At 36.0% G+C, this 25,314-nt stretch overlaps 1 protein-coding gene across 2 annotated transcripts in view; it reads right to left on the reverse strand.

The window, feature by feature from the left end:
* Positions 1 to 25,314, reverse strand: part of LOC111161440 (protein kinase D1) — a 347,754-nt gene that overhangs the window by 76,017 nt on the left and 246,423 nt on the right. Inside the window, exons 3-5 of one of the 2 annotated variants that reach the window (XM_022525090.1) lie at positions 19,865 to 19,996; positions 18,718 to 18,878; positions 10,219 to 10,242 (exon numbers count right to left, since the gene is read on the reverse strand). In XM_022525090.1, coding sequence (XP_022380798.1) covers positions 10,219 to 10,242; positions 18,718 to 18,878; positions 19,865 to 19,996 — 317 coding nt within the window. The remainder of the gene's footprint in view (positions 1 to 10,218; positions 10,243 to 18,717; positions 18,879 to 19,864; positions 19,997 to 25,314) is intronic. The other variant, XM_022525099.1, reaches the window with a different exon arrangement.

The following is a 25,314-nucleotide window of genomic DNA, read 5'->3' on the forward strand; positions in this document are numbered from 1 at the left end:
CGTTTGCAATTACAGCCAAAATTAAAACTACATGCACTGAACACCTACTCACATAGATAACATACCCCACTTCTCTACAGACTGAACTTGTTTTTTAACCTGGTATGCTAAATTAATGACTCAGCAAGTTTGGAACCTTCCCAGGAAATGATTGCTTAGATTACATTATGGAAACTCCAACTGCCAGCCCGTCTTTAACATTTAACAGGACTCTGAAACCATTTCCCAACAAGGTATATTCCACTTCGCAGTTGAAAATGAATTCTCTGCATTAGTAAAGCTAGAAAACAGAGGGGGAAGAGTTGCCTTTCCATGTCGTTTGCTGATTGCCAATGATGTAAAAATTAGACATAAGATTTTGGAAGATAAACCTCACTTTACAAAATGCCTGGTTCAAATGAAAATTTCTGCAGTGTTAATATATTTATATTAACTAAAATTCACTTCAAAGCCTCATATTGGGAATAGATTTGGGGTGACATAAACACCCCTTGACTTAAAGAGAACAGAAAAGTAGAGAATGCTTTAGCATACATGGTGACATCCTTTTTGGACTTGTCTCAATCATTAGGCAATAGATCCTAATAGATCTTAGGAGAAGGACAGTGTCTTAATCATATTTGTCCTCTGTTAATGGAAGAAGTGCCCAGTACATGATAAACAAAAACACTGCTTGAACTGAATGGAAATAATGTTTTCAAGAAGTAACTGCATGGAAATAATAGATGTGACATTTCAATAGAGAAATTCAAATACACACTATCATATAAGACTCTTTTTAAAAAAAAGTTTTTTTTTGTTTTTTTTTTTTTAATTTGAGAGAGAGAGAGAGAGAGAGAAAGAAAGAACGGGGGACAGGCAGAGAGAGAGAGGGGGAGAGGGAGAAGCAGGCTCCCCACTGAGCCAGGGAGCCCAATGTGGGGCTCGATCCTAGGACCCTTAGATTATAACCTAAGCCAGAGACAGATGCTTTAACTGACTGAGCCACCCAGGCACCCCAGGCCTCTTTTTAAATGTAGTATTATATGGGTTGTAACTTTGACGTATTTGCTTTACAGGATTTCAATTTTAAGAGAATACAATTGGCTAAGGAATGTTTTTCATTGCAACTGCTCTCTGTACTTATCTGCCTGTTCCTCACTCCTACTTGCATATCCAACACAAATACAAAATCTGTCAGAACTCTTCTGCTCTAGAAAGAGAAGGACAGTAAATTCAAATACTTGTAGGTTGCAATAGAGAATTTTATCAGTATCAGTATCAGGGATGCAATAGGGAGTAGTGGAGACTCTGGAAAATTGGAGGAAGGTTCAGAATAAAAGGAATGGCCACTGTTCATACACTGCTGATAGCTGCCATGTGAGCATGTGGCCTAGTGTTGTCAGGCCTCTCAGTTTTTCAAAACAAAACAAAAAAAATCTAGTTGTTTTATGAAATAACTCTATTTCTAAATGTTGGCAACCCTGGAAAAATTTCACTGTGCCTGTCAATTCACTTGGGGAATAAACCTGGTCCATGGAGATTCCCAGATCTGTGAACTGGATAATGACATAAAACACTTTCTTTAAACTTTATATGTGCCAAGCTCTTTTCATAGCACTTCAAATTTACTAATTTATTTAAACTTCATGCCCACTAGTGTTATGACCCCATTTTTTACAAATAAGAAAACTGAATCTCAGGGAGGTCACATCATCTGGCCCAAATCACACAGCCTGTTGGTAGCGGAACTCTGAATTCAGGTGGTCCTATGCCAGGTAATAACAGTGATTCCTCTTCCTTAGCCCCTCCCAGCTCTCACATCCCCTGGTTTTAATGCCAATGTGAAAGCGGAAAGTATTTTCTTCCCTTCACTTAAGTCATGATGGAAGAATTCTTGGGGGGAGGGGAAGAGTGAGAATAATTAAGTAATAACAGGTTCTACACATGCCAAAATGCAGTGTGAAAATATTGTGAATCTCTTAACCTTGACCTAGAGGAGAGACTTTCAACCAGCTTGTCTGTGCTCAGAGGAGAGCATCTGAGTCACGCATGTTTTCTTGAACAGAATGACTAGATGAATAAACAGCTTCTATTATATGAGCATCACTCAGTTGTCTGCCTACTTTCCTACTCAGGTGCTGTTATACTTAAAAGATATGAGCACAGCTGTGTGAAAACATCCAACCAAACATTAATCCTTTATTTCAAAAGTTTTAAGATCTAGCATTTTGGACTATCATTCAAAGAACTGTGCGGAATAGCGCCTTATGATAGTTCTCTTCTCCTGCCAACATGATTGATCTGTTTAATTGAACAAGTGTTTCCTGGGGCAAATCTTTTTTTTTTTTTTAAAGATGTTATTTATTTATTTGACAGAGAGAGATTACAAGTAGGCAGAGAGACAGGCAGAGAGAGAGAGGGAAGCAGGTTCCCTGCTGAGAAGAGAGCCTGATGCGGGACTCAATCCCAGGACCCTGAGATCATGACCTGAACTGAAGGCAGCGGTTTAACCCACTGAGCCACCCAGGCGTCCTGGGGCAAATCTTACCTGAAAGCCGAATTCAGATGCTGCAGGACAGAGAAAGACCAGTAAATAAGTCTCTGTGCCCGATAACCTTAAATCCAGTAGAATTCTGGATACAAGATAACTTACTATCAACAATCACAATATGTGCTCTTCCCTTCTCTCTGCATACCGGGTTCTGCTTTATTCTTCAGATTTCAGCTCACATGTCACTTTCTCCAAGAGATCTCCAGACCACCCAGCCCACTGTTCACTCCGCATTCACACTCTATTACTCTCTGGCACGCCATCCTGTCTCCTTCAGATTTATTACTGCAGCCTACGACTGTCTTATTCACCCACTTGGATATTGGATTTTTGCCGTTTCCTTTCAATATAATGTAAGAGCCATGAGGAGAGCATCTTGATGGTTTTGTTCATCACTGTATCACCAACTTCTGAAATGCCATCTTGCATAGATTAAGTGCCCATATATATGAAGGTTCGAAGAAAAGAGAAACCACCCCCATGGTGGAGGCAAAGGCAGTCATTCAGGAAAGAGGCTTCCCGAAGAATAAGTATTTCGTGTCGACCCTGACGTAACTCCTGCCATGAATGACTATGTTGAGACAACTTGGAGATTTCTTTTACATACTCTGATACCTCCTTAGTCTCTCTTTGAAATGATTATCTAACCTTACCCCTAGTTGCTGCCAGTAAAACATCACCGGGAAGGTGCAGTCTGAGGCTGACCACTTTCTTTCTTTCTTTTTCTTTTTTTTTTTTTTTTTTTTTAAAGATTCTATTTATTTATTTGACAGAGACAGAGAGCACAAGTAGGCAGAGAGAGAGGGGGAAGCAGGATACCCGCTGAATAGGGAGCCTGATGCGGGGCTCGATCCCAGGACCCCAAGATCATGACCTGAGCCGAAGGCAGAGGCTTAACCCACTGAGCCACCCAGGCACCCCTGAGGCCGACCACTTTCTGAAGCAAAAAGAAACGATCAACTTCTCTCAACACCATTTAGATGAGCACACTACATCTCACACAAGGAGTGAGGGAATTTCCCGCACAGACCAGTTGTTGGGTAAACGATACACATCTGAAGACCGCTGGGCAATGGAATTCATAGAGGAACAATCATGTTTCCATGCCCTGTACTTCACTGAGTACAGGGAGGTTAGGGTGTTTGGAGACTTGATTGTTCAGTGCTGTTCTGCTACAGTTCTGATTCTACATCCCTTGAACTGCCTGCCAAGCGTGCCAAATAAATGAGTTTGCCTCCTCACTCAGCTGGATATCCTAAATATATATAGCATAAATAAAAGCTAATCAACACCTTTTCATAACAGTGAAAAGAGTTGCTATATGGCAGGGAAAAAAAAAGTGTGCCCTTGCTTAGTGGTGACCGAAGCCATATTTTACAGTGGAGAATGCATTTCTTAATGTTGGTGACAATTTGTGAAAGCTTTCATGGTAATAACATATATATGTATAATCTTGTATTAAAAATACAAGGTGGTCTGGATTTCCTGAGTGCTAAAATAATCGTGAAAGTTACATTAACTTTTTTATCGCATCACTCTATTTTGGGTAAACAGAAATGAAGGGTAAAGGAACCTTACTATCTGCTTAAGCAATCCACCCTTTGCAGGGAAAGCACCAGAACTGTTCAAGAATTGTTGCAAATTACATGCACTATTCTTTCAAAATGTCAGTTACCAACATCCTACAAATCGTGGGCTCTTGGAGGAAAGGGGAAACATAACAGAAGATAACCTCTCTTTTTACTTGAAGGCAATGTTACCTTAATGCCAGGCACTCTAAATTTACACAATAAAAAAGGAGCACTTTCACTGAGGAAGAAAATAATTTTGCACGTCAACAGTTTCTTCTCTGGGGCTTCAAATGTCAGAGTTGGTCTACACATAGAAAGTAGAGTAGAAGGTAAATAGATTATGTGGAAAAATCAAGAATAGTGATGTCAGAAACATCCATTCCCATAGCATCTGATCCTGCCTAAGTTGACAGGGGCCTGGTCTGGGTTTATGAACTCACAGGAAAGCTGAATGATCTGGAAAGAGGCTGTCACACTGACTACTGCCTTAGAGACACCAAGGAAAAGCTGGAAAAGCATGCCATAAACACAGTTCAAGGCTATAAAGGTTAGCCTCTCCCTTCAAAAATAAGTGTAACGTAAGGGCTCATAAGGATAATTTTATAGTGTTTTATAGACTCTTAACATATAACAGTGAATGGTAAACACAGCTGTGTGTGTGTGTGTGTGTGTGTGTATGCACACTTGTGCTTCTGAAATGTGGTAGAACCAAAAGCTAGATTTTAATATAACTCGTTTAAAAAACAGAGAAAAAGATGAGACTTTTCCCCATCAATTTTGAGTTTAAAAAATACAAGAAAGCACAACCTCAATACAATTATACCACTCAGTAGTATTTTCAATGCCCAGCTACAGAAAAATAGTTAGCACCCAAAACACTGGGCTATTTGGAGAAAGAGTATATTAGTTCCTAACTTCTGGACATTGTTTCATCTTGCATTTCACTATATTTATTATCAAAATGGCAATATTTTCACTCTTCTTGAGAAGGAAGAGAGGAATTCATCTGATCAAATAGAACCAAATAGTAGAAAACCATGTCTAATGATTGAAGTAAAATCACGTATCTAAGTATTTCTGAGAACACAGATAAATACGTTAGAATTTGAATTATTTCTCAAGTTTCTGGAAGTCTAATTCATAACACCAATTCTAATCTTCCACTTTCCTCACACTTCATTATTATTTCTCTTAGACAAAACTTTAGTTCTTCTTTTTGAGTAGAAACATTCATGAAGACATAAGCTCTCAAAGTTAACTATCTTTGAGTAATCTATCTTTCTCTTTCCTTCCTTCCTTCCTTCCTTCTTTTCTTTCCTTCCTTCATTCTTTCTTTCTTTTCTTCCTTCTTTCCTTCCTTCCTTCTCTTTCTTTCTTTCCTTCCTTCTTTCCTTCCTTCCTTCTCTCCCTTTCTTTCTTTCTTTCTCCATAGTAGTCAGCTAAGAACCCACTAGGACCTCTGTAGTTGTGACTGTCACAGAAAACATCCACAAAATACCAGCTAGATCAGGGGATGGGGAGAAAACACACACACACACACACACACACACACACACACACACACACACACACAAATGGTGAGCCCGTGGCAGGGCCATAATGACTTAAATGTGCCATTTCCCAGGTTGCCATTGCCACACTTCATAGAGAGTTTTGCAACACAGGGTACTCAGCCAGCCCAGGAATCCTCATGAAAGCAGAAAGATTTCCACTCAAAAGTGCCAACGATGTATTCAACAGGCAGATTAATGTTAAAAACACAATCAGGTGTGGTTTGGTGCTACTTTAAACAAAAAGCCCCACTGTGGTCTTTCATTCAGTATTGTACAATTTAGAATTCTGTCCAACACTAATTTATTTTGTCTTGAGTTTTACTACAAGATGAGGCTGTGGGTCCTGTATGCCTGAATTCACTAAAGCCAGGGATTTGTAAGGCACGCTGCTCTTGTAAGACTTCTGTCTCCTTCTCATTGGCACACTTGCGGCTCATTACAACTTGTAGGATAGCATTCAGTGTGGTTTTCCACTCTCCATTTCTCCATGTTAAAATGAAAGATTTAGGCACTACGTACAATTGGTAAAGAAAAAACATTTAAGAGTTATAACTATATGTAAACATTGTATAATGGTATAGAATAAAATGCACACTGTAGGACATTTTCTTAAAAAAAAAAAAAAAAAAGGGGGCGCCTGGGTGGCTCAGTGGGTTAAGCCGCTGCCTTCGGCTCAGGTCATGATCTCAGGGTCCTGGGATCGAGTCCCGCATCGGGACTTAAATGAGAAGGGACTGAAATCTGGCCAGGTCTGGAATGACAATAGACTAAACAAATGTCTCTTATTGATAAGAAGGGGTGGAGGCTGTTTTGCAGGGCAAGGTAGAGACCAGTGTTTTGTGTCTTAAGGCTTGGCTGTGGGAAGAGTTAGGAAAGCCATGGTCCCTTTTCTGAGGGGAACACAGGCCCTTTAGAGCCTGCTCTAAAGATCCATTAGTTCCCAAGACCTATATGCTTGTAAGTGTGGGCAGTGGTAAATGCCCCTCTCCCGGGGAGGGGGGGGGGGTTGCTCATGAAGAACACTCCTGAGTGTTTACATTTAGAGTTACACATCTGGAAGTTTTTGTTCAGAGCATGAATTAATAATGTACATGTACTTAATATTGCAGAGCATGTAATTAATAATAAGGCAGACACGGTGAATGAAATCGGGCAACAGTTGGTTAATAACACATCAAGCAGACCACACACTCTTAATTTTACTGAAGGGCTCCTTCCTGACAAACCCACCACTGCACATACTCTCCTAACTCTTAGGGGATGGAGACGTGCTGGTTCAAGAATTCTTGGATGTCTTTCCTCACTGAACATATACACTACCCAGGTCTGAATCTGGAGAAATAGTTTACACAATCATCTAAAGAAACCTTGCAATAGCTGGCAAATGTACTGATGGATGTTATGGTGCATATTTCAATGGAAAAATGACTTTTTAATTCAGATGAATCATGAGGATTCCAGGAACCCCAGAACACAAGAGTAATAACAATTCAAGTCTCTGTTTCTAGATAGACTTTGCTACTTTGGAAACTACCCTGGAAAATATTTATTTGGTTAGAAATATCATCATAGTTTCATTCAGGATTAGAAATAGCTCCCCCCCCCCATTATTTGCTCCTTTGAAAAGAATCTACCTGGACTATGATTAAGTGTATCAGGATATCCAGTAACTGATAGATAATTCAATACTGGTATTTTCTTGTCTTTTTTTTTTTTTTTTCCAGTGAGCAAAAAGAGTAACTGAATGAATCATTTGTGGGGGAGATTTTTCTAGGAAAGTATTCAGGCATGAGTTCCTTTTAATACAATGCTTATGTAATTAAATGTGAGTCAGTAAACATTATAAAAGTAATAGCAGTTTGTGGCAAATTATTATTTAGAAAATATGCACCCTTAATAACAAGTTAAACTGAATATTATCTAACTTTCATAAAAACTAAAGGATGCAAAAGGTGAGGATATAAAACAGTCAAACACAGGGAAAACATTCGGAATTAGCAATTTATTTCCTAATAATTTCTGTAAGGCAGTCTGAATATTAGGAATTACCAAAAGGACTAGACTAGAAGCATTTAATTTTACCCAAAATAGATTCTCTGTAGAGCCCCTTAACCTCAAAGCAATAATAGCAAATGATTCCTGAAAGATATTTAAAAATAATTTAAAAACTTTAGTAAAGTTCTTAAATTTTGAAAATTCCATAAGACCCAACTTATTTTTTTAAGAAATGTATCATCACTTATATCTTGTGACTGCAAAGGACATCACTGTCTTAAATTCTGCTTCATTCTACTAAAAGCAGTGTGGGAAAAGACAGCAAAAGCACACAGGAAACTGAAAATATGCTTCCACCACAGATGAACAGAGGATTAATCATATATAAAGATCCTCAGCAACCAATAAGCAGCTCAACAGAAAAAAGATAAGCAATTCACCACAGGTGAAATACAAATGGCCAATAAATATATGAAAAGCTGTTTATGCTCCAATAAGGAAATAATATTTAAGCACAGAAATTTTTTACCTATCAAATTAGTAAATAAAACAAAACAAAACAAAACCTTTTAAAATACTGATAAAATCGATTGTCAGGAAGAATGTAAGGCAGTAGAAACTTCCATATACTGTACTTCTCAAGGTTATAAAGTTAAACTTTTACAACTTTTTGAAAACCCCTTTGGCAAAAAATTGTATATATTCTTCAGTCCATTTGGCTTCTAAGAAGATAACTTACTAAATACATTCAACAAATGTTGACCGGAAAACCTACTAACACTTTTACAAATGAACAACAAAAACATAAGTATGCTTATTTCAGCTATGTCTAAAATAAAAGAAATGAAAACAAACTAATCAATAGGAGAGATTAAGAAAATTAATATATATCACTGCACTATAACACCAGGAAACTTTTACAAAGACATATATACTATATCTATTTGTTTGTACATTGGCCATTTATGCAAGCTCCATAAAGGCAGAGAATTTATGTAATTTCGTATGCTTTCGTACTCCAGAGTTATAAACCTAAAAGCATTAATTGACCAGGACACGAGCGTGGAACCGTGACCAGGTTTTTATAACAATTCTGCAACTTACACTACTGTCACGAATTTTATGCATCATTTTCTTCCAAGGCAAGTATAAAGACAAAAGTCTGCTATCTTTTCAACAAACTGGGTATAAACAAGTTCAAGAACAACAGCTTGTGCTGAAAATGCATCTTATTTGCATCAGGAGCCATGCTATGAAAGCCTAGTGGCCTTTAGGTTGTATAACTTTCACATAAAAGTAGACTATCTCCCTCAGTCCCTTAGATAATCTTTCCTGATTGCAATGTAGGAGAAAGAAGTGAAAAAATGGTTCTCGTTCTTCTTTGGCTTCATTCCCAAAGGACAGTCTGAAGGGAAAGATACTAATTCCCATTTCAAATTATGTCTGGAAGGCACTGTAAATTACATAATTTAAATTTGCAAGAATATAAAAAAAATTACCTAGCTTTCACCCTGGACTTTTCTAAGTAGGGCATGTTTTGAACTAGGATGATTTTTCCAAACACAGAAATTTACTATTATTGAAGTAGATCTCTTCACTTTATAATCCTCTGAATCAAGATATCTTGACTTCTCAATTCTATTTAACCTAGAACACGTTCTAGTTGTGTTTTCATTAGCTTCCTTTGTTAGAGTTACTTTAACAAGACCATCTAAGAATGGACACTAATAATGGTATTTGAAATTTATAGTCTCTTGAGAAAAATAATATGTCAATTCTCAATTTGCCAGAAGTATGGAAATAAGGAAAACTGAATATTAACATGTCAATTGGTCAAAACAAGTTATCATAATAAAAGCACCCTTGTATACTCTGCTTTAACACTTGATCTAAATGCCTTTCCCCATATCCAGGCTATCAATTGCTTAAAATAAATAAAAGGCCAGTTTTGGAGTGGCAGGGGCTTAATTAAAACCTCAAGGAAGGAAATTTGTGAATTTTCTGGATATAATTTCTTCTTGGACTGAGACCTTGATATATCCACTTGCATACCATCCTTTTAAAAAATAATTAAATAGAATGTAACAGATAATACATTAAGGATTAAAAGCTCCTTTCTTAAAAAAAAGTTAAGTTCATCTTCAGGCAGTTCTTATTGTATACCTCACCATGCAATGCCAGCTAAAACCTGTGTGTGTGTGTGTGTGTGTGTGTGTGTGTCTGTGTGTGTGTGTGTGTCTGTGTTGGGATGGTGGCCTCACTCTGCATGGTTCTGTGGGATCTGTCTTCAGGATACAATTCTAATATGCACGCATTTCAGTTAACATGCTACCAGTGAGGTGCGTGCTGACTGTATTCTGTTCTATTCTCAACCTGCCTTTTCAATTTCCTAGAAAAACCTATGGGCTTTCTGCAGTTCAACAGGTTGGATTCTGAGCTAAACTCTGACTTGATTATTCTCACAGAGTCAATGCAAATAATTGTCTGATGTCAACCTATTAGCATTATGCTGGTTTATAAAAGATGGGGAAGCATATTCCTACTGTCAGATCGAATTAGTACCTACCTCAGAGCCAGGACTCACAGGAGACTGAAACATGAAGTTGGAAGAGCAAAAAACAGGCAAAGGTGCAGAATAAAGGGGAAAAAAGACAAGAAAATGATGTTATTTGAAGAAAGCAAGGCACGTTATCAGTAATGTTTTATATAGATGTATTTTTAAGCAAAATATTACACTAATTTAGCCTTTAGGGCCACAGAAACATCTGAGTTGGAAACCACTTTTTAACATTTAAATGGAATTATGGACACTAAGCCAAGACTGCAGAAGCACAGTTTACAATTGTGAGTTGGGAGAGGTGAAAAAAAAAAAACCTACTTGTTAAGATGTCAGTGATGAAAGACAGCTCCTTCACCTTGTTGAAAATAAATTATAGTCAAAATGAAGCATTTTTGACCTTTACAGGAAAGATCAGATTTTCTTCACAATAATTCATCCTCTCAATGGGAAAAGAATGAAAAAGGTCATCAAAGTAATCAAATGTTATATAGTTGTTATCTGCCTGCTGGCGAGAATAACCTGATGAATAATTGGTATTAGTCAGTGGTTTACAAACCTGGAAAGTCCAACAGTGGGTTAAAGTTTTAATGAGAGAAATGTGCCTACAGTGCATTCTTTGCTCATCTTAAAAGTCTTTGCCACATATCATTGTTTTCTGTCTGATTTCATTCAAGGTTGAAGTATAATTCAAAAATAGAAAGGTTATTCTAAAAAACCGTTTTAAGAGGAATAGCAATGAAAAATAAAAGAAACTTGGTTAAGTAGACTTACATATCCTGTATTTACACTAAATATGTTGTTTTCATCCCAAATCAAAACTAAAATACAGCTGACTCTTTTTCTTAACAAAAAGACATGGCCATTGTTTTCTGAACCCTGATATCCTATTCAACAATCAGAGACATTGGGAAGTAGTAGACATTTAGATTGAGGTTCAGCTAAGATTTACTGTTACCCAGTAATACCGCTATATTTCTAGATTGACATGAAGCAAGTGCAGAACTCAGGGTTAATAATTGCTCATTTGAACAGATCCAAACAGACTTCTGGGGATGTTAGGGAAGAAGACCTTCCTCTGCCTTATGGTCCTTCTAGCTGGACTTAGAAGTGAATTGGCATGAAGAGATTAACAGGAGAAAATCAAATTTAATAGGAATACATATGGAAAATCCACACAGACTTGAAATTTCAAAAACAGTGAGGAAACATGAAGCTTGTATGAGTTAATGAAGGGGGTAGAGTCTGAGGATATGTAAGGGATGAAGGTCTTTGGGAAGAAGATTTTAACAAGAAGGTGAAGGGAGATGTCTGGAAAAATAAAGCTGCCCTATTATGCAGATAAGTTCCTTAGGTAAAGGGGAGTCTCTATTAATAGCTCTCTTCCTGTTACAGGCTCTCTTTTCCAATGTAAATTTAGGCAGTTGTGGGGGAGGCCAGAACTTTTCCTGCATCTGCTGGGTTTTGATTGCTTTTAACTCAAAATAATCTTTATGCCAAAGTGGCCCATCTTGGGACAGCCTGCCCTGTGTCTATACAAGATAAAATTATAACCCTATTTGTGTGTACTTCTATGGAACATTTTCCTACAGAGATGGCAAAGCTTTATTTTTGGGAGAGGAACTCAATCAATTTTCTTAATTTCCAAAATAAGGTATTATCCTTATGTTCATCAACATATCTGATATGTAAAGTTCATGATTTTCTTCTCATTTGTAAGCTCTGAATACCTTTACTCAGGGCTCTCATCAGCATTCAGTTTTGGCTGAATGCTATTCAGCTCATGATATTTGAAGATGATCTATGCAACATATGTTCACTTATTCCTCTAAGTTACCATTTTGCAAGGTGCATTCTGCCCCTAAATAGGATATCCCTAGGTTTTATGAGAAAAAGGGATTCCATATTTGAGTTAATATAGGAACACTGATTTCATTATTCCAAGATTTCTGAGACCCATAATTGTTCTTAATAAATATTACAATGTCCAATACATGAATGAACTGAGAAGGACTTCCCAGTATTGTCTGATCAGGATTTTTTTTTTTTTTTTGGCAGAGTATTTGATAGGACCATTACTTTAAAGAAAAAGTTGGGGGGGAACACACAGCTCTTTCTACTTTGCTATCAAGGTAGAATCACCAGAAACATATGATGATAAAGACAAAAGATAAAGAGAGCTGCCTATTTCTTTAGTAGTTGGCTGTAATATTATATATAGAACTAAATAATGGAGAAATATTCCATGTTCATGGATAGGAAAATTTAATATTGTAAAGATGTCAGTTCTTCTCAACTTCATCTATAGATTTGATACAATCCCAATCAAAATCGCAGCAAGTTATTTTATGGACATCAACAAAGTAATTCTAAACTTTAGGAGGAAAGGAAAAAGATCCAGAATAGCCAACATAATATTAAAGGAGAAGAACATTATCGGAGGACTGAGGACTGATGTTACTTGACTTAAAGTCTTTCTATAAAACTAGAATTATCAAGACAGTGTGGTACTGGTGAAAGAAGAGACAAATAAGATCAATGGATCGGATTAATGAGCCCCAAAATAGTCCTTTGTAAATAGAGTCACCTGATCTTGGACAAAAAAAAAAAAGGCAATACAATGTACAAAAATAGTTTCCTCAACAAATGGTGCTCAAACAACCAAACTTCACATGCAAAAATAAAATAATAATAATAATAAAAATAATGATAATAAAAAATCTAGACACACACCTTACACACTTCAGAAAAATTTAACTTTAAATGGATTATAGACCTTAATGTAAAACACAATACTATAACATTCTTAGGAAAAAAATAGGATAAAACCTACATGACTTTGGATATGGTGGTACCTTTTGAGATATAACCACCGAAGGTACAATTAATGAAAGAAACAATTGATAAGTTGCACCTCATTAAAAACTTCTGCTCTGCAAAAGACATTGTCAAGAGAAGTAAAAGACAAGTCACAGACTAGGAGAATATATTTGCAAAATGTTTGCAAAAGATACATCTAATAAAAGATCATTACCTAAAATATACAAAAAACTCTTAAAACTCAACAATAAGAAAACAAACAACTTAATTTAAAAAATGGGCTAAAAACCTTAACAGACACCTCACCAAAAAAGATATAAGCAGGGGTACCAGGCTGGCTCAGTCAGTAGAGCATGAGACTCTTGATTGCGGGTTGTAAGTTCGAAACCCATGCTGGGCATCAAGATTACTTAAAAATCTTCAAACAATAAAAAAAGAAGACACAAGCAGATAGCTTGTGTTCAGTGCATGGATAAATAAACTGTGGATACCTAGACAATGGAATATTATTCCATGCTAAAAGGAAAGAGTTGTCAGGCTAAGAAAAGACATGGAGGAAACTTTAATGCATATTACTAAGTAGAAGAACCCAATATGGAAAGGTACATATTACATGATTCCAACTATATGACTTTCTGGAAAAGGCTAAACTATGGAGAAAATAAAAGGAACACTGGTTAGCAGAAATCAGGTGACCATGAAGAGGGAAGAACATGTGGAATACAGAGGACTTTCAGGGCAGTGAAAATACTTTATATAATATCATAATGATGAACAGACAATTACACATTTGCCCAAACTCAGAGAATGTACAGCAAGATCGAACACTGAGGTGGAACTTTGGGTGATTATGATGCGTTAGAGTAGACTTATCAGTATTAACAAAAGTACCACTCTGACAAGTGATGTTGATAATGGGAGGGGCAATGCATGTGTGGGGGCAGGTGGTATATGAGAAATCTCTGTATCTTCCTTTCAATTTTGCTGAGAACCTAAAACTGCTCTAAAAATGAAGTCTAAAAAATTAAAAAGCAAGAAACAAAAAAAATGCTTGTACATATCTTTCTATAGAAAAACACATAGAATCTTTCTATAGAAAGACACATATAGAAATATATGTGTCTATAAACTTTTCTGTTGAATATAAACCTAGGAGTAGAACTATGGAGTCACATGCACACATATGTCCAGCTTTAGAAGATAAAGGCCAACCATTGTCCAAAGCTGTTGAACCAATTTATACCCACACAGTAGTAATATATGTGAGTTCCAGTTCCTCCGTATCTTCATCAAAACTTGCTATTGTCGGTTTTTTTTTTTCAGTGTTAGACATTCTGGTGTGGAACTATTTCACTGTTGATTTAACTTTATTTTATATTTTTAAAGATTTTTATCCACTTATTTGAGACAGAGACAGAGAGAGCAACAGACAGCACAGGAGTGGGTAGGAGAGAGAGAAGCAGGCTCTGCAGTGAGTAGGAAGCCTGACATGGGGCTTGATCCCAGGGCCCTGGGACCAGGACCTAAGCTGAAGGCAGATGCTTAGCCAACTGAGCCACCCAGGTGCCCCGTGATTTAACTTTAGACTCCTTGATAACTAATGAAGTACATTATTGGTGGTGCTCTTTTATAAAGTGCTGTTCAAGTATTTTTTGCCTGTATTTTAAATGGAGTTGTCTATCTTCTAAATTTTTGTAGATGTTCTTTATATATTCTGGATAAGAGTCTTTTATAAGATAGATAACTTGAAAAGATCTTTTCCCATTCAGTGACTTGCTTTCCACTCAATGGTATTTTTTGCTGCAAACAGTTTCTTAATTTTAATGATCTCCAATTTTTCACTCTTTTCCCTTTGACAACAGTGATTTGAGTCTTATTTAAAAGAGCTTTCCAACCCCAATTTCTTGTAGCTATTCTTCTATGTTATCTCCTTGAAGCTCCCAATCTACCTTGAATTAATCTTGTATATGGTGTAAGGTAGGGTCAAGATTCATGTATTCCATATAGATAACCAATTGGTCCCAGAAATATGTGTTGAAAAGACCAACTTTACTCACAGCAGTGATATCCTTGTCAGAAATCAGTTGGCTAATACATACATACAGGTAGTTTCTAAACTCTCTTTATTCTATTTGATTGGTTTATTGTTCTGTTCTTGTATAATACCACCTTGTTTTTTAATACTCAAGCCTTGTGCAATACTACATTGTCTTAACTGTGACTTTATAATATGGAAATTCTCCAGCATGTTTCTACCTCAAGGGTTCTCAGCCTCAGTACAACCGACATTTGGGGCCAGATAGTTGTTCCTTGTGGGGACATGTCGGATGTATTGACCTCTCTGTGACTTCCTTCCTTCTGAGAGATTGGTACCTCAAATCCTGATTGCTTTGGTAGCTCTTGGGTACCTCCAAGTATTATTTTGTTCTCTTTTCTTCTGTTATATTTTATTTAGCTTTTATAATTGTCCCTTGTAGGACACTGATGAGATATAAATAAACTTCTTCATAGTTCTGAAAGAGATCAACTTTTTGTCTAAGACTAAGTCTTATAAAACATGGTTTCAATTGGTTTTGACTTTTCCCAAATACTACAAGAACATTTGTAAATTAAAACAAAAAGATGAAAAAAAATGAGTAAAACAGACAAAAATGACAAGATCATCTAATCCTGACTTCTACAATTTTCTTAAAAGCATATAAAATGGATATCATCTTAATAAGTATACTTATATATAATGGTAGAATATATTAATGTATCCTACTTAAGAAACTGTTGAGTTTTTCTCATTTCCTTCTAATATTGGTCTTTACTAAAAGGTATATACCCCTGTTGAGCTGTTAGGCCATAAACTGACTGCATTTTGGGTCTTCCTAAAAGATGGACTTGTGACAGACAGAGCCTATCATATGATCTATGTTGTTATACTTTTTTTTTTTTTAATCTTAGCAGTAATATGAAAATCTGAGATTCAATTCATGTGTCAAAAATTAATTAATTAATAGAATTACCAGTGTCTTCATCTGTATGTGAAATGATGATTTTATAGTCAAAATAACCCATCAACAATGGACAGGAAAAATCATTTTCTTATGTTTGAGAGAAAAATCTATACACTTGTCATGGCATAATTGCAACATGGATAAATAATGGAATTAATAATCAATGCTGCAATGCCATCTTTTTATCTTGGCCATTGTCTTTTTCAGAAATGGAAAAATATCTTTTATAGTATCTATAACTTTATTATTATTGCCATAATATTACTTTTTGATTAGGCATTTACTATAAATTTTAAATTGCAATTAGTGACCTTTCATGTCTTGCCCACGGATAAAGAAGGACATAATCACTGTACTCCAAAATGCCTGGGTAGGCCAAGGTGGTTTTGTCCCTACATAAAGTAGGTAAGGCATGACCATGACCCAAGACAACCAAAAAATATGTGCCCTCTCAAAGTGGGCCAGTGTTGGCTTCCTTTCTCAGGTATTGGATAAAAGGAGAGATAAATAGGTATACCATAAGGGCATAAAGAGCTTTGATACATGTAAAACATGACTTTTCAAATAGTGTCACAAATATTATTTCCAAAGTCATTTCTCATTTAAAGGCTACCTGTTGGGCATTTTATAGTACGTTATGAAAATTTATGATAATAATATCTTTCAAAGTATTTTATGGCTCCAGTATTTTCTCACCTCACAAATTTCTGAGTTGGTCACAATCTTATAAGCCTCTTTGACAGATATGGTTAAAATCGGATTTTAAAAAATACATTAAAACATTTTAAGCATTCTACTATAAGAATTTCCATTCAGCAATAAAGCACTAATGAATTTCAAGATTTCGTGTAAAATATAGCTTGTAATCAAGTAATTCAAATGATGAAATAATTATTTAATTTGGTTAAATAAAGCAATTAAATAATTTGATTTAAAAGCCCATGTTAAAGACTATAGTTATGTAACCTAAATTATATTTACATATAAATTTATATATTTATAAATATATACACGCATATAATTTAAATATGTAATTCAATTTATACTTATAAAATCTAAATTATGTATGTAATGTTCTATATTATTTATATGGCTGTATATGTATGTATATGTATAAATGTGATAGATGTATATGTATATATTATAGAAAGTTAACATAGATCTAAAAGAAGGATCTTTAGCATTAATCATCTAGATTCTAATCTATTCCAAAAACGAATGGCTTTAGAGCTTTAGATTTCTTGTGGGATGTTAGATAAAAGTTTAAGAACTTTTCTTGGTAAAACTAAAAATAATATACAATTAATTTACAATTTTGCTTCTTAAACTTATTTTTAAGTATTCTAAAAGCATTGTCTCAGTGACTGACTTAAAAGTGAGAGTAACTGCTATAACTTGAAAAATCACTACCTATAAAAATTAAAACTAAATCAAGGAATTTCAGAATTGGGAAGCTGACATGAATTATTTGAAAAAGTAAACAGCTTTTGATTTAAGCATCTTCCAATTAGACTATCAGTAGTTTCCATTAATGCAACATTACAGGATAATATCACACACATACATTTTGAATAGTTACCAAACATAAGATATTCTTCTAGTTAATGGCAGGATTAAGTACTTGCCTTCCCTCAACAGGTTTCCTTCATGAAAGACAGACTGAAAACACAACAAGGTCTCAAAAGAAAGTCTTGGGAAGACAGACTATAACATTTTCCTATTTACCAAAATGGGCATTCATTTGGGCTATATGTCTGGTTTATGCTGTAACAACATTTAAATGATACAAAGATCAAAATAAAACATTTTCCAAACAAGGGACTCATTGATACACCTTTTTTAGAGATGTCTTCAAAATTTATTGCCTCTCTCCACTCCAAGAAAGATGAATTTAACCTTAATGTTGTAATAATTTTTAATGTTTTTCTTTAATTGATTTTTACAATAGCTAGATTATAAAAAGTCTTTCTAATATTCTTTGGGGCGCATGGAGTAAATATGGGAAATTTAATGTCTCACACTGTTAGCTTATGTTCTTATTTTAAATAATTCACATAATTACCACAATTTTTACTTGGTTTTGAATGTTTGGGAAAATCCAATTTAACTGTCTTAAAAAAGAATATTTAAGTGATATCCATACGATAAGTATTTTTCAAGCTAATGGAAATATTTAAAGTATTCAAGTCCAATTTTTCTCTCAGCATTTGTCAATCAGTGTCACCCTGACAATATCCCAAAATGTATGCTAGTGATGCCAAGACATTAAAGACTTTCCTATTTTCATAAGAGCAAATTTAAGATTTTCTCCCAGAATAAATATTCAGCTACATCACAAAGTACTCTAATCATCTTCAGAGAAGTACTTCTTTTATCTCTGGTTTCTAAATTCCAACAAACTATATTTTGCAATAGTCACACATGAATTTGTGCTGCTCTGGCCTGATGGCCATGATGAAACCTCACATATCTCTAATTACAGGAGGCTCATAGATAAAAGCAAACTCAAAGCTGTTGGATATTTGATGAAGCACTGACCAACCTATAGCACAGGCCCTGAAGAAACCTAGTCATTAACACCCTGGCTGTGTCCTCCCTCCCAGGGCCCTGTCTTGATTGACACTGTTATCACACTGTCCCACAGGTTCTCATGTAAAAGGATAAATGGAAAAACAGGAGGCTGTACCAGGAGAGGCTCATCAGGGGCGCTGGTGGAGAGCTCAGCAGACGCTGTACGGACGGTGCTGAGCCCAGTGAGGGAAACGTTGGAGAGCCTTCTCCTCCTCACGCCACTGCAATTGTTGGGGATTTTAAATGCACATCTCTTATGGTAATTTAGACCGCATCCTGGAAAGAGAAAGTAAAAAATGATTTTTTGTTCAACCATAAATTAAAAGCTCTTCTAGTATTAAATTATGCATTTTTAAAAATAGTACTGTTTCTTGAGGCTATTTGGAAATTCAAATTTTCTCTTGAGCTTTTTCTGATCTCTTTTCACATTTTGTAAATAGGGTGGGTTTTGAATTCTGATTCTATTGAACAAGCTCAGCATCTACTCTAGTTACCATTTTAAAACAAATGTTCTTTGATAGAATGGACTTGGGTTCCAAGGGATCTAGCAACAAAAACCCAGAGGGATCACCTGAGGTGCATTTTTAACTGCCACAAGTTTTAATGTGAGTGGATACATAAGGGAAAGTTAATCAGAGAGCATCACACTTTTGAACTACATTGATTTGAATCCTGGGTTCACAATTTTTTGTCCACATGACCTTGCAAACCTCAGTTTTGCTATCTATAGAATAGGTCTAATAACCATGTAGAATTAAGAAAATATGTAGAATAACTTACATGGTAGTTTCCACAAGGTAGATAATTAGGAACACACCACTTTCTTTTCAATATTCCCACTATTCATTGTTCACATGAGAAACCGGGGGACAAGCTCATCTGCCACTCTTCAGCTGAATGACCTTGCATGGTCTGATGAGCCTCCTAAATCTCTGCTCATTTCAACAAACATTTATTGAATGTCTACTAATCCAAATTCTGACCTTAGATGCAGATAATATTTTTAGTTTGTTGCCAAAATAACACAAAAGAAATAGCTACAAAATATGGGGGAAACGGTATGAGTGTCAAGTTTCCTGGATCAGAGCAAATATGCTGAAGACAGGAAATGTAAAGAAATGAACAGAACAGAATCCATGCACCCCAAAATTGCTGGAAGACATTTGAGGGAAAGAAGACATTATTGTAGAGGGCACAACGTAAGCAGATAGCTCATATGTTCCCACATGTGATCGACTTGATTGGGGAAGGAAAGACCTTACCTTCACATTTAAGGCCTTGACGCACCAACCCCCACAGCATTTCTCCACAGTGATCACAGAAAGCTGGAGCTCTGTATGAATGAACAAAAAGAGCGTGGGGACGAATCTGAAAGTCTTCAAAGGTGGCAGAAGCTGTAGAAATAGTAAGATCGGGAAATAAGTCAAATGGATACTCTGATCTGTAGGTAATTAGCACACAGGATAATTAATATGCAAGTATGGATATAACGCTCTGGGCAAAGTCAGGAAAAATAAGATGCAACGGTGCTTGGCGTTAGCTGTGAGATTCCATTCTTCCCACCCACAGCTTTGCCATTGGTGGCACGGCATAGCCTCTCTCCCCTCTTCCTACAAGTCAAAGTCTCAGGGCACTTTGAGAATAGGTAAAATGTGGAAGAAAGCATGAATCAAAGGACAGTTCAATCAGATTTACAAATACCAGATGTTACTTTAAAATATTTTGCTTTTTCTTCCCCAGAAAGGCAATCAGAAATACTAATGAAAAAAAATTTGGTGGATTGAATTTGACAGATTAGAAGATGGGATAGTTGAATTATGACCATGAAAAGCTACATCAGAAGAGTGGGGCCCCACTGGAAGACAGATGAGAAATCTGAGCATCTTCTTCTTGGGGAGATAGGGTTGTTTGAACTCTTAGGCAATACAAACAACCATTTATTATGACCTAAAAATAACTAAGCAGCTTCTTTAACAATATGTAAGAGGGACTTAAATACACACTCTGGTGAATTCCAATCCACTCCTTAAGAAATACACTTAAGCATCGTGTTGATGATGTGGGGTACTTTTTGTTATTGGATATTGCTACTTATCATATATGGTACTCCTGCAAAGTATTAAATTTCATTACTCTTTTAAGTTATATTTTTCCAAATGATATTTTTAATGGTGTTTCAAAAGTAGTTTATGGTTTTTATTGTTGTTCAAGTCAAGAAAGATACAGAGAATTGAAAGTTAAAGACCACCCACTTTCCCAAAATTCTAACGGGCAGGAGGTATATCTTTCTGGATTTATTTGCATATGGAGGTTAATGCTGAGCTTACCCACAACAGTCCAGGGAGAGCTGACATGGGAAGGAGAAGAGCTGGATGCAGCTTTGCTATTATTCAAGTGACACCTCACTTAATCATCATGAGCGTCAGTTTCCCAGACATAAAAAGAGATCTGGCTGACGGTAACTTCTCCAAGCCCTAAAAGTTTACACTTCCATTAAAGCTACGACCATGTGCACTTGATTTCATGAGGTTTTATTCAAAGAGAACTTGGGAGGAAAACTTAGGCCTTAAATATATTGTTCTACTCTGCCCCTCTCTCTTCCTTCTGGTTGCCTTCTTGCCTTACTTTTTCAAGACACCTCTGTTAAGCACCTTCAGTGTTATCGATGGTACAAATGGGGATAAAGATCTAATGACGAGTAAGACATCTCTACAGAGCCTACCCAACTAGCAAGAAAGATAGGTTAAAAACAAACAATCCCCCTCCCCGATAATAAGTATAAAATGACTCCCAAGTTTCAGAGAAACAATAAAATGTGGCCTACAATACTAAAGAGAACTAAAACTACAACCCATAGATGTTCTGGCTCCCAAAATCACTGTCCTTCTCATCATGCCAGCGTTACATTTTGTCTTCCCTATCTCCACCCAAAGAGTTATGTCCAATAGCCCCATGCTGTGGGGAATAAATATTCGCAGTTTTCCCACTGCTGCCTCGGAGAGCAAGCTATAGGCTAACAAATCACTCACTGAGTGTACTTCCGAAGTGCTTACCTTGTTAACTCAGGTATGAAGGTATCATAGAGTGCATACTGAAAATGTAGGCCATTCACCTCTGCTAGGTAGGTGTCCAAAATTATGAGGACAACTCTGAGGGTATCACGTCCCTCAGGGCAAGTGATAACAGAACGTTCAGGAAAGTGAATCACTTCCAGCAGAAAGAATATTACTGATGGTTCACAGGACATACAACTGGACCGTAATAGAAGAGCAAAAAAATTTTAATGGGTTGATTGTTCTTTGAGCCTTGAATAAAAGCACTTTATTCTAAATTAATGTGCTTTATTGTTGAAAATCAGCTTATTAAAATTATGACTTTTACTCAGTTGGAGAGATAATTAAAATAACAAGAATAATTAGGATTTCTTGAGCTCTTAATATATATTGAATATTATGCTAAGAGATTTAAGTATGGGAAGAAGAAGCTGACCAAAAAACCACCAACAACCACGTACCAACACTGTCTACATGAAGTTCTGACTAGTGTTAGTATTCTTTATAAAAAGGATATCAACTGAAATAAGTTTGAGAAATTGCATACTATGTTTCTCACTTCAAGATTCACAATATTATAGTCAATGCCTATCAGTAAAGGAGCATGATTTGGGTACCAATCATCTACTTTTGTGGTTTGGTCAAAACACATCTAATTTGGGGATGGTAAATTCTCTTTAAAACTGAGCTCTCTTACTTACAGATAAAATTTGTTTTTAAAATATCAAAGAAAATACTCTGTGCAGATCATTAACTCTTTACCTCTTCTTTTCCCCTCCCCCTAAAAAAGTCACCCCTCAGGACCAAACAACTATGATGATACTATAATACCAATTAGTTAATCATTATTGTGGTTTTCAAAATAAGGAATATTAGTATTTGAGAATACAAATACTAAGCTGTGTATTCAGATATTTTTGAATTAATCAGAAAAAATATAAATAATTTACCTGAAGATTTTCAATGACCACACTCCTCCACCCCCCACCCCATTTATGTCAGGTAAGTTTGTTTCTTCACTTCTTGAAGGGGATTAACATTCATAAGCAGTTAGCACCCTTGACTTATGTTTAAATGCCATTTTCTAAAGTTCAATTTTAATATTCTCCTGTTAATTTTAGAATAATTAAATACATTTTTAAAATAAAACTACCAAGTGTAGGGAGGTTTTACATCCATTTGAAATCAAAGCACAACATCCATTCATTATGAATTTACCTGTTCTGCACCCTGGGGGAAATCAGCATTAGCTGAGTGTATGCATGCCATCTCGCCTAATCACAAAATTGCACTTCAGAGATAATCACTTAGCACAGGAAAACAAAGTGAATGCTGTAATTCCATTTCACTTAAGTTTTGGAATCAAAATGGACAGATAAGAGTACGAATATTAAAGTGTCTAGAGACTCCAAGAGAGGAACAATGTGCTATCTGTCAGTTTGTCATAATCAATCAACCGACCTAAATTAAAAGCATGTGACAGGGCTACAAAATAAGCACAATGGGCCCCTTATACTGGTATTTGTGTCTCTTTGATTTGCTCTATTCAAAGTCTATTGTTATACACCAGTGTGCAGGAGAGGAGAAAATGACATGCTTTCCTTAGTCACTGAGCATTTGAAACAGGTAATTGAGCCAAAAACTCTAAAATAATCAGTAGTTCTTTTAAGATTCATGATGAATTGTTGCACAAAATGGAATAAACTGTTTGGTTAGTGGTACAGAAGAAATGAGCCTTCTGAAGCAAAATAAATAATCTCTGGAGGTCAAAATTATTTGCATAATAAAATAAAATAATGTCAGCTCCTCCAAGATTTTCAGTAATTTTTTTTTTTATTGATAATTTTGGCAATTTGGGAGAATCATTAACTTTTTTTTTTTTAAAGATTTTATTTTATTTATTTGACACACACAGAGAGAGAGAGAGAGAGAGAGAGAGAGAGACAACTAGAGAGGGAACATAAGCACAGGGAGTGTGAAAGGGAGAAGCCGGCTTCCAGCTGAGCAGGGAGCCCAATGCGATGTGGGGCTTGATCCCAGGGTCCTTGACCTGAGCCCAAGGCAGATGCTTAATGACTGAGCCACCCAGGCACCCCAGAAACATTAACCCTTCCTGGCATCAACAATTTGGGACAGATATAAGAGAAAAAGTTAACACATTGCAAGTATCATCTCTTTCCATTTTTCATGAACAATCTATGAAGTAGATATTATCATCCCTACTTTACAAATGAGAAAACTGAGTCTCAGAGAAATTAAGGAGCTGTCCTAGGTGAAATAGGATCTTGATTCAGTTTTCACACCTGAACCATACAAATTCTTTAAGCTGCTCTGGATCAAATTATCATATTTTTCTGACCATTAAAAACACTATGGATTATAAACTGCAGCTTTATTTTATTAATCACTAGAAAAGATTTTTTTAAACTCAAATTAGATATAACACACTAACCTTGTATCATGCATCCTTATCTCAGAGATGCAAAAGATACTGGAAGAAAAGGAGTCCATGTAATAATCATAGAATGAAATTAATTCCAATTATGATCAACTATCTTTTTAATACACTTTCTGCATGGACTCCATTTTTTGAAAGCCTTCTGCCTCCAAACAAATAGGAATTAGTAACAATAACTCGTTTTTAAATTGTCACAAAATCAAAGGTAATACATCACTAACAGCCAATTGGAATTTTGTGTCCACGTGATAACTGGTGTTGCCGGTTATGGCCAAGAGCAAAACATTATGAAGTTTTTTAAAGCTGTTAAGATTTGTTGTAGATAAATTTGCCTTTCCTTAACCTCCAGAATATTGCAAAGAGCTTCTGGATACCATTCCCACGTAAAAACACATACTCGTCAGTTTTAAGGCTAAGAAACCATTCTGTCCTTTAACATCCCATCATTTATCCAGACACACATAACAGATATACATAAATCATCCTCTGTTCTTTGAGAGCTTCCATTGGTGGAATGATGACTCCTTGCAAATCAGTTTATTCCTCTGTGAATATCTCAAATTAGTAGAAAGATTTTTTTTTTTTTATACTGAGACCCAAACACTCCTTTGTAACTTCGATATGGTCCACATCTTTCATAAATTAGCTCGCGGAGGCCAAGTGGTCCTAATATCTTCAAGCATGTAGTTGACGGACACTAGTTTTATTGATGTATCTACAACCTACTAAGTAATGTCGTACATGTTTGAAATAGAAACATGACTAGGAACTGTATCTGTTGTTGAAGGTTCAAAGTCAAAGTGAGGATGACAGATCCATAAAAATCATAATAGAAAATGCAGAGAAAAAACACAAAAGGGTGACTAGAACTGCCTGGATCTGTCAGGGAAAGCTTCCTCAAGGACAGACACAGAAGAGGACCAAAGGATGAAGTGTATTGTATTGTGAAAAGTAGAGAATGGGACTAAGAGGAAACTTTTTTTTTTTAAGATTTTATTTATTTATTTGACAGAGAGCGAGATCACAAGGAGGCAGAGAGGCAGGCAGAGAGAGAAGGGGAAGCAGGCTCCCTGCTGAGCAGAGAGCCAGATGAGGGGCTCGATCCCAGGACCCTGAGATCATGACCTGAGCTGAAGGTAGAAGCTTAACCCACTGAGCTACCCAGATGCCCCAAGAGGGAACTTTTTTTTTTTTTTTTTAA

This window comes from Enhydra lutris, unplaced genomic scaffold (genome assembly GCF_002288905.1).
Source record: "Enhydra lutris kenyoni isolate GAN:26980312 unplaced genomic scaffold, ASM228890v2 scaffoldscaffold4, whole genome shotgun sequence".
NCBI lineage: Eukaryota > Metazoa > Chordata > Mammalia > Carnivora > Mustelidae > Enhydra > Enhydra lutris.